The 10,380-nt window shown below is 41.6% G+C and overlaps 2 protein-coding genes across 2 annotated transcripts; one reads left to right on the forward strand and one right to left on the reverse strand.

Moving 5' to 3' along the window:
• The first annotated feature begins 300 nt into the window (after window positions 1-300).
• cunh17orf75 (chromosome unknown C17orf75 homolog) lies at window positions 301-6,118 on the forward strand. The gene is made up of 10 exons (XM_069674773.1): window positions 301-610; window positions 962-1,036; window positions 1,549-1,674; window positions 1,888-2,016; window positions 2,201-2,261; window positions 2,354-2,473; window positions 3,046-3,110; window positions 3,232-3,371; window positions 3,462-3,565; window positions 3,863-6,118. The coding sequence occupies exons 1-10, from the start codon at window positions 468-470 to the stop codon at window positions 4,076-4,078; spliced, it is 1,179 nt and encodes a 392-aa protein (XP_069530874.1). The 5' UTR covers window positions 301-467; the 3' UTR covers window positions 4,079-6,118.
• On the reverse strand, window positions 5,486-10,241 carry LOC138603102 (uncharacterized). Its single transcript, XM_069674774.1, has 10 exons — window positions 10,074-10,241; window positions 9,905-9,982; window positions 9,715-9,747; window positions 8,407-8,493; window positions 8,204-8,301; window positions 7,888-8,099; window positions 7,716-7,808; window positions 7,524-7,610; window positions 7,371-7,436; window positions 5,486-6,267 (listed from the first exon to the last, which is right to left on the reverse strand). Exons 1-10 carry the CDS (start codon window positions 10,134-10,136, stop codon window positions 6,230-6,232), a joined length of 855 nt encoding a protein of 284 aa, XP_069530875.1. The 5' UTR covers window positions 10,137-10,241; the 3' UTR covers window positions 5,486-6,229.
• Between the last annotated feature and the right edge of the window lie 139 nt (window positions 10,242-10,380).

Below are 10,380 nucleotides of genomic sequence, written 5' to 3' on the forward strand. Positions count from 1 at the left end.
TTTAGATAGCTGTTATTTGACAATTTATATTTCTAAGTTTAAATCAAAATATCATACTTTTGCCAGTTAAATCTATGAATTAAAACGTTTTATTTTCAAACTTAACCGCAAATGATATTTACACAGCACATTTAAATAAGTCTCAATTTGACGAGAATAGAACATAAATGTTTACAGTCGGCGATGAAACGTTTGATCCCGGAACTGACATAAAAATATTAATATGATAGTCGGACATTATTGTTGAGGTACACAGAGGCACTTTGAGCATGCGCACAAAGCTCATAAACGTAAGCTGCGATACCTGCGGCACCTTTGCATATACACCTTTGGTATTTTAATAGCAACCACAGATCACAGAGTCAACAATACCTATATACCAACATAGCACAGCGAAACAGAAGAAAACGTAATTGCTTTCAGTCAGTTTAGCCGGCTGCTAGCTAGCTCCGTGCAGCGATAGGATCATGTTTACCTCCCAAACCTCGTCCTTCCAAGACTCTATTGACGTGGAGGAGAGAGATGACTATGACAGCGAAGAGATAGCTGGATACAGCCAGAAAATTCAGCTGAACTGCTACTACACCATCTATCTTTATCAAGGCACAAGGTAATTTTAAATATTACGTGTCCAAGTTTCTGATTAAGGGAGCTGGTAAGATTACAGCTCTGCTATAAAAGGTATAAATTATGGTACTTTGCAGAGAGTTTGGCGTCCACGGTGTAATAATACATGTGTAGGACATCACACAATTACTGTTCTTTTTTTCCAGGATACAACCAGGTCCTGGCTGTTTTAAGAAGTGTTTTCTGTATTTCAGTTTTTATGGATTCTTAAATCACTCTTGAGTTTTGTTGTCCCTTGTTCTTGAAAAATGCTGACAGTGACACTCATGCAGGGAAAAACAGATTTATACTTTAAAAACTAACCAGGTGATAAGTAAACTGTCAATTGTCTTAGATCTGAGGCATCTGGGGAAAATGGGGCATGGAACCAGAGACGAGCAGACTCCACAACCAGTCAGGAGGACTTTAGGTAACAAAGGAGTCATCCGCCTACCATCTTCTTGCTTTCAGTGGTCGTTTCTCTTTGGCTTTCACTGTTGTGTATTGGTGTATCCACTGGCTGCCACGGGACATCCAATCAACATGGAATCAATGCTGTTTTCATTCGTGATTTTGCACTTGATTTGACATTGCTGAATGATGTGCTGCTGAGTTACATGGCCTGTCGGTCTCTCCCAATCTGAATGAGTCTCAACGTCTATGTGTAAAGTGGAGTGGGCGAAATGTGAATGAGATTCTTGTCAATGTTTGGTTACATTGTTGAAGCAAAATGACAAAATACACTCAGTGTCAGTGACTTTTTGACACCCTGGGGCAGGTGGTTCAATATCAGCTATGTGACTCAGTTGTGTGTCGTGTTGGTTGTGGCTAATGGTCATCAGCGTTCTCCATCTGTTCTCCATTGACTTGAGTGGCTTCCAAAATTCCTCATGACCTTCAAAGGCTGCACAAATCCATACTGACTTTCTGCCCCGCCCACAGCCTGACACTGATCGACAGCAGCCTGCCGTCAGAGGCCGAACCCGAGCTCCGGACCTACATTTCAAGGAGGCTGAGCAAAGGAGCTCTGCTGGGAGGCATGGGCAACATCGCCACCGTGGAACTCAGGTAAAACATTTTGCATATGCCCTCACAACGTAAATGCATGATCAACTTGCTTCATACTAATGAAAAGGGACAGAACAAACCATCTGATATGCTTCTTGATCATACTATTGATTGCATCATACTGGATGCAGCCTGTCTGTTTACATCAAAGTTAATTCAGCTGTAAATGAAGAGACAGAATAAGTTAGATTGTTTACACATATGTGTTCCCAGCATCCCGGAGCAGGCAGTCGGCTGCTACTGCTGTCTCCTGGAGCAGGAAAGGTCTCCTGAACAGCCTGATGCAGACGGAAATGGATACGTCATCTGCTTTATGGGCGGCTCTGAAAAAGGACTGAACCTATATCCTTTGTGCACAGTCTGCTGTATAGAGTCCTCATGCAGTAGGCATCATGCAAGCTCCTCCTGCAGTTACTGAATACATTATCTTTGCTCTTATAAAATGTTTTGTCCTGTATTGTTCTTTTGCATCCACCTCATACAGACAAAAAACATGCAATAGTTCCAACTCCTTAACCCTGTCCACGTTTAGATTAGAGCTCGATAAGTATGTCCAAGGCCTGCACAGCAGCCTGCAAACTCCAGAGGTATGAGAATATGATAACAGTGTCGGAAGCTTTATATTTGTTATGATTTTATTCATGCAACATTTATGTATTATTATCTGTGTGTGTGTCAGCTGCAGAACCTTGAGACGGAGGTGCGTCCCTATCTGAGCCGGTGGTACGAGGAGTCCGTGATGCACATTCATCGGGTGGTGCAGCTGGTCCAGGGCGACATCAGCTTCTTGCTGCATGCGGTGAGTCATTTTTCACCTCTGCAGTATGTGCAATAAAAACCAACTGCTCATCAAAAACAGCTTCTTTAAAGTACTCCACATTTCCTGATCTTTGTTAAGTTCCCTGCATAATGGCAGCAAATGATCATTGCAAAGACAAGAGTGTACAGATGATTTTCATATACTTTTACCTCAAGACTAGCAGCAGCAGCTCCTTTGAAAGATCCAGTTAATGAATTCTGCTGAAGAGTTTTGCTGAGTATAATATACTAGACTTTCAAAGAAAGCTAAACAATATAAGAAGCAGACAATTGCATTTAATGAACTTAGTTATCCAGATAGCTACAGCGTGATTTATCACTTAAACTACTAAAACAAATTACTAAAGATTTAACCCATAGAATGACCTCAAAACAATCTGGTTAAGGGAGAAAGAAATATTTCTGAGTGAACTGTTCTTAGAAAGCTCATTTAACCCATTCATTGTAAAACTGCATTTGATTTATTTTCTTAGCAATTAAATTCTACATGTGTTCCATGATTAAATTGTCCTCCAGAACAAAACATTTTGGCCTTTATATGTTTGTAAACAGGCTCTGAGTCACACACACGTGGAGGTCAATAATTCCGATGAGAAAACAAAGGCTGATGTGTCCAGGTGAGTTATAGTCTGAAACTAAACAAACATACACTTAAACCCTTAGCAGGTCTGCCTGTTTCTATGTAGTATTAACCTTCTACTTCTTAGCTGTTACATTTCTGTCGTTATTTCCTTCCAGGTTCATCAAAGCAGCCAGTTTGCAGGGCCTGTCCCAACAAGACACCACAACAGCGTCTCTGTGTAAGGCTATCTCAGAGGACACACACTCTGACCTGGTCGTAGACTGCTCCACCAGCCCACCCACACTCTCTAACACCGGTAAGCTCCAGGACATATTCTTCGTGGGATGAGTGACGTAGCATCATTGCACTAAGACAGGTCTCAAATAAAGACGTTTTCTTCCCCCAGTCAGTAATCGTTTCTGTGATGACTGGATTCAGGCATTCCTAAATGCTACAGAGCGCTGTAATCCTTTCCTGCTCAGACAGATTCTGGAGAACTTCAAACTTAAGGTGAGAAAACTGACATGTGGAAAGACCATGGTGTTGTCCAAGCTCTAGTTTCCAGTATACTTGTGACATGTATACTGGCTTTGTGGCTTTTTTGTTTATTCAATGAAAAATCGATACATTTCTACAAGCCGCAAATCTACATATTTCTGTCACAAACAAATATGTTGACATTAATATCCAATAAGTTCACAATATGATAGACTCAGTTCCTCTTGGCAGATGAACCATATAACTGATCTCTTCCCTTTTGCTACTTGTTTCTTCCTCTCTGTAACAACCCCCACTCTCTCTCTGCAGGCGATCCAGGACATGAACAGTCTGAAGCGTTACGTGCGGCAGGCAGAGATGAGTCACTACGCCCTGTTCCGCTGCTGCCAGTTCCTGCAGGGCTGTGGGAATGGGGATGTGTTGCTGCAGAATGCCAGGGCGGAGCACAGCGACCTGCCTGAAGCCTGCAGCATCATTTCTGTCCTGGAGGAGTTCCTCAGGGAACAATCCCAGGCCCAGGCCTGATTCCATTACTCCTGCACTGGGAAGCTCATCTGTTGCTGGTAAGACAGTCTGCTCTTCCAGCCACAGAGCAGATAACCTGGTAACATTTTAAACATAGTGCTACATATTAAACTAAACACCAGTTTGCCAGGGAAAAGTTTGATGGCAGATTTGTGATTTATATACAAGTAATAAAACATATGTTTCCTGTGCTGGCGTTACGGCTGCTTCTCAGTTAGGAGATTTAGTCAGATCTGGAATATGTACTGTAAAACACTGACAACTTATACTACAGCTTCCCTCGACAAAGTGTCTAAAGCCTGGCCCACACTAAAAGATTTTTCAAATCTTAACAGATGTTGAAAATGTAAGGGACGACACATGATGATATATAATCATAGATTTAACAGTTTTGCTCCTATAGTGTGGAGAGCAACGGTATGACCCAAACAGGACACCACACACTAACAGATTCATTCACCATCAACCAGAGTCCGACTCTCACAGCTGGAAATCTCACTAAATCTCTTGCGGTCAAACGAGACTTTAGAGTAAACAAACATGGCGGAGGACGGGCAGGAAAATAAAAACTGTGGATGAAGTGGTGGAGACGGCGTGAACATGGGCTGTACATGTTACTTTATGCTCCACGTTTGCTTTTGTTGCCATGGCTTCGGTTGCTGTGCTCCATTCTTCAGTCAGTTTGCTTCCCCATTGGCTGTTGTTTCGTTCCGCGTAAGAGTCCTAGACTGCATGCTAGGCTGTCACCTGGGTTCCCCCCGCACGACAGGATATCTGATCGTAAATGTGCGGCCATGACGGCCTTCCGAGCAGATCGGGGGAAGTAAAATCGCTCTTAACATCCCTCACACGGCAGGAACATCTGGAGAGATCATCTTTAGAACCGTCAAAATATAAAGACTTTTCTTACGATTGTCAGAAGGGGGAATCAGGCCCAACATCAGCCCGATAATCTTGTAGTGTTCACCCCGCTTAAGACTCTCTCTTTCATCACTTCTTCTCAACCAATAAGAATAGTTTTAAATTGAAATGTAGTTAAATAAATAGACGGGCAAAGGCTTCGGTGAGGCTGAAATAAAATAGAAAGATCAGTGTGTTTGTTGAGCGGCACTTTCCCCAACCTTTTCCTTCTGTAATCTAAGTGTTGCGTAAGTGTGTAAGAATAAAATGAACCAAATATTATAACTCATGTTTTGCTAACTGACAATGATCACAACAAATAACTGATCCAAACTAAAGCTACTACTCATTAGAGTGGATTTACCTATTACCTACTGTCCAAATATTCTTTATTATTGTTTTGTTTCATATTTAATTGTACTCTTTTTCTTTAGAGAAGGAACATATTATAATGCACAAATCACTTTTATGTATCGCTTGTTACATACGCCTTTGTTTTTGCTGTATTTCAACCTAATTCCTGCACTACTGTAATGTTTTTTTCTACTTCCTGCTGTATGACTGATGTTAGATGTTGGTTTAATCCTTTCCTGGGACTGCAGTGGTGTACATATTGTGTAATGTTTTGGGTTTAATTATCTTCCCGGCCTTCACCAGCTCGAGACTTCATGAGAACAAATTGGTCACTCAAACATTAAGACTTCATTTGTTTACTGTAAAAGCTTCTGACAACATTAATACAAACAAACGCCTAAAAAAGACGCTAAAATGTAGAACAAATTATGTTCGAGAGTGCTCACAGTGAATGTTAGCGTGCTGAAGTTGTATATTTCTTTCATTGTGTACGTCCGACCCGTAAAGGGTGTCAGGACCAGACTCAAAGCATTCCCATCCAAACCAGTCCAAAGTGTGTAAAACAGCAATATCAATGTTAGTGGTGTAAACTTTAAAGCTGTGAAGCAGGTGACATAAGAGTGAGTCATTTAACTATGTGAACATTGATGCGACTGACACAGTGTGTAGACATTTCTGTACAGAGCGTCTCTATAGCTATAAATGTCTGTGTTGTTCAGAAGCAGCTGAAATAAATACCAGAATTGAAGCTCTTTGTTGCGGTGGTGCTTGTTGTCTCGCATACAGAGGTGTGACATGTGTTATAAACTGTTGCTCTTTGTGTTCAAACCTGAGAGAGCATTAAGAATGAAGCTGCAGATATCTGACATCAAACATAAAGAAATGTGTCTGCTGACTTTATATCCTCCAGTAGATTCCGCCCACCGGCTCCTCCTCTGTGACAACAAACAAAAAGATGTGACAAGGTTGAAAGCTGTCTCTCTATGGATGCAGCAAATATATTTTACATGTCTGATTGTATCACAGTTTACCACTATAAACAAACGTATAAACATCTGGATTAAAAACATTGAGTACCATCACGGTGGGATACTGGAGAAGCATCTTCTTATCTTCTTAAGAGTTTTAGATACTTCTCAAATGTATGTCCGATTTTAAACCTCTTGGTTCCTCCTCCTTTCGCGCCTTTTTACTTTAGGGTAACTGAAAGGGATAGTTCGCACTAAGTTGTATGACATCCTTGCTAGTAGGGTAGTGGATGCAAAGCTATTAGCTCACTCACAGCGTCCCGTGGTCGGAGTTGTGTCCGGTTCTGAGCGTAGAATAAGTCGTTCCGGTGAGAAACGGAAACGTTTTACCCTACAAAAATAACACGCAGACAACGGTGATCCATTTCCAACACAAAATCATCGTCCTAGGATTTCATATACTGGGTCATTTTTTGGCACTAATTTCCCCCTTTTACAAATCCAGTATCACTACGCCTGCGGCAGGCCGCTTTCTCAGGTAAGCCGACCTAGTCGCTGTTTCACGTTAATTCTGACTGATTTGCGTCATCGTTTAAGATGTGGGACTATGAAAGTGATGAGGAAGATTTACCTTTCATAAAGGATCCAACGGGATATCTGTATGAACCTGACGCTGACCTTCAGCAGATGTATATAGAACGGGCAGAGAGAAAAGAGAGAGAAGCTTTGCAAGCCCCTGTGACAACAAACGTCATCGCAAGTTACCAAGTCCAGCGTGTTCTCTTAGAAACAGCTGATGGAGCACGTCACCTGAGAAACCGGCCTGCCGCAGGCATCGTGATACTGGATTTGTCAAGAGAGAAAATAGTGCCAATTGTGTTGGAAATGGTTTACCACTGACTGGTTTCATGACCCTGGCATCTCACCGGACCTTTATGAGAACATATGTTTGCAGTGGTCTCTTAATGTTTTCTGGAGCTGTATAATTCTGTGTAACTTGAAGCAACCGTGGCTTCTTACAAGAACAAGTGAGAGGATGAAGACACTTTTACAAGTGAAGCAGGATTTACCTGAAGAGTGATCAGACAGCCTCCTCAGTAGAGAGCTCGGAACATCATAGATGCTTTCTGTTTGCTCTGAAGTGGATGTTAAAAACACAAATATGTATTATTTTATTATAACAAAGGATGTAAATGTTAAACAAAAACATAATGTCATGTCACCTGTATGTTCAGCTGCCCTCCTGTGAGAGAGAGGATAGTCGTACACGCCCTCTTCCTGCTCAGTTGAGTCGTTGATCCTACATATGTCTGAAGAGACAAAGCACAACACCTGTTAGGGCTAGTTTGGATATTTAACCATCATCATACTGACTATAATGTTATAACAGATAATCAGCTGATTATAGATCATACTTTTTCTCATTGGTAAAACATCATAGTCATTTTCTGGTCTTCCCTCTGCATTGCTCGACTCACTGGACCTCTGAGGACTGTCGAGACTGTCACCTGAAAACAGAGCAGTCAGCACCATGACAGAACTAAAGTCAATTTGATTAGTAATATCGCAAATCAGTTTAAAGTTTACCATCATCATTCTGTGAGTTACAGGCGAGCAGTATGTTTTGGTCCGGTTCCTCTGGCAGGCAGACGGGGGAGGCGATGCTCCTGGTCTCATGGCCGATAGCGATGAGGCTCACGGGGGCAGAGAGGGGCCGAGCAGGCAGCGACTCCAGCACGCTGTCGCTCTGTGAGCAGACGGGAAGGGTGCTGTGTATTCTGTCTCGCTGCGATTCAAGGCTGAGAAGGAGAGACGGAGAAGAGTTCAAGTCCAGTTGAACACACGCGACTCTGTTTGTTTCAGTTCAGGTCTGTCATGAAGGGAAAGTCCTCCTCTAACTTACTGTGTGTTTCTGAAGTCAGACACCCCTGAGGTAGAAAGATTCATGGCTTGCCAGAGGTGTCCTACCCACTCCTCTCTGAGAGCTGCGGTCTCTGCTGCCTACACACACACACACACACACGCACGCACGCACACGCACCAGTAACCAGCCCTGCCACAGATTGACTTTTAAACTAGGACACTGAAACCACAGCGCTGACTCACCAACAGTTTTCTCTTTCCATTGGTCATGATGATCTCAAACATGAAGCGCTTACTGTCCGCTTTCTGGACCTCCCGCACTGACTGGACCTGGTCCAACAGGTGCACAGACACACACACACACACACACCTAGGTTAATTAATTATCAATAATCAGTGCTGTTTATTACTTGAGACAAAGCAGCAGTGGAGGACGTACTCAGATCACTTACTTTAATCAACCTAGCAACACCACAGGTAGATATTTCATGAGTCAGATTACATTGCTATTTTTCAGGTAACTGTACTTTAGTGGAGTATTTGTTTTCTGAAAACTTTTTACTTTCACTCTCTACATTTGAACACAAAAATCTTTACGTTCAACTCAGCTCATCTGGGACCTCAGTTCGGTTCAGTCTTTATTATTCTGTCTGAAATTTGTCTTGCAGCAAAACCAGACAGTGTCCAGTGATAATAAACGAAGAAAGCTATCCGAGTGTGCCGAGGACCTTTTTCGTTTTGCCCACTGCCCACAGGTGTCGTGTATTACTGAAGTTCAAAATTCTGGTGTTGTAACAACTCAAGAACAAAGTTAATGTTCGTTATTGGCAGTATAAATGTTTTATTTTAAGCTAGAATCTTTAATTTTAATCGTCTTTGAATTATTATCATTATTTTTGTGAGGTTTAGTTAGCTTTGCAGAGAAATGAGCTGTACTTTCTTACTTTCACTTGAGTAAAGGACTTGAATCAGTACTTCTTACTTAAGTCTTTTTTATACGAGTATCTGTACTTTTGCCACCTCTGCTATGAGCATCATATATATTTTATATACTTTTATTCTTATAGAAACTAAAGGACCCATGCACGGCCCATTTCACAACAATATACTGACTCTATATTTAACAACTGTCTGCAGCTACATGTAGCAGAGCATCTGAGCAGACACGAGTCTTTTGAGTCCTATTGGTGTAAAATCCTCATGGAGACTTATTTTCATTCCAGCTTAAAACACTTTATCAGCCCTCATATGAGCAGGTAATCAGTGTATTTTCACCTCTAAAATTAGTATCGGTATTCATCTCCATCTCAAAACATCGAGAGGACTTAAATAAGCATCGCTCGAGTCTTGTAGCTTGTAAATGTGAGGCTAATTCTAACTTTGTTTTTCAGCATTATCTATAAGAACGTTGTGTATTTGTTTACTTTGCTTTTCTGTCTGTAAGATAACAATGCTGCCAAATAAATGTAGCGGAGTAAAAAAGTACAACATTTTGCCTCCAAGATGTATTATAAGTTCTCTTTCAACTGTGAAACATAGAGAAGGACTTACTGTGTAAATGTAGTAATAACCTCTCAGATGAGACTGTGAAGAGAACCATGGAGACATTTTAGCTTTGACTTTACTCATGGAGATCATCTCCAGTGATGTCACCATCCTTCAAATGATTATTTTAGTCTTCAGAAGTAAGAGTTAGTGTGCGTTTCAGAGTGTATTCACAGCACAGCGAATGTCTACTTACAGCACTGCAGTTCTCCTTCGTATAGAAAAACAAGGTTGTGTTTTGAAGCCTGAACCAATAAGTCGCCCACCTTAATTTCTATAGAGAGAAAACGTAATGTGAAAGCTATGAAAGACACTTTTCTATAAACATAGACTCACATTGAATTCAGAGGTAGTTTGTAACTCACCATTGTATCTTTTCTTTTCTGCAGGAAGCCCTCAAACAATAACTTCGTCCCGTCTATCGACATGTTCACCCCGGTGTTTTCACACTGTGGCTGCCAGTTGTTTGAAGTCTGTATACCTGCGTGTGTGTGTGTGTGTGTGTGTGTGTGTGTGTGTGTGTGTGTGTGTGTGTGTGTGTGTGTGTGTGTGTGTGTGTGTGTGTGTGTGTGTGTGTGTGTGTGTGTGTGTGTGTGTGTGCATGACTTCCTCCTCACACAAGCTGAGAGCAGTATCGCTCACAGCCGCATCATTTACTCACTTCTCTATTTG

The sequence above is a fragment of the Semicossyphus pulcher genome, unplaced genomic scaffold, assembly GCF_022749685.1.
Source record: "Semicossyphus pulcher isolate SPU_LCO1_2020_fin unplaced genomic scaffold, fSemPul1.0.p SCAF_23, whole genome shotgun sequence".
Lineage (NCBI taxonomy): Eukaryota > Metazoa > Chordata > Actinopteri > Labriformes > Labridae > Semicossyphus > Semicossyphus pulcher.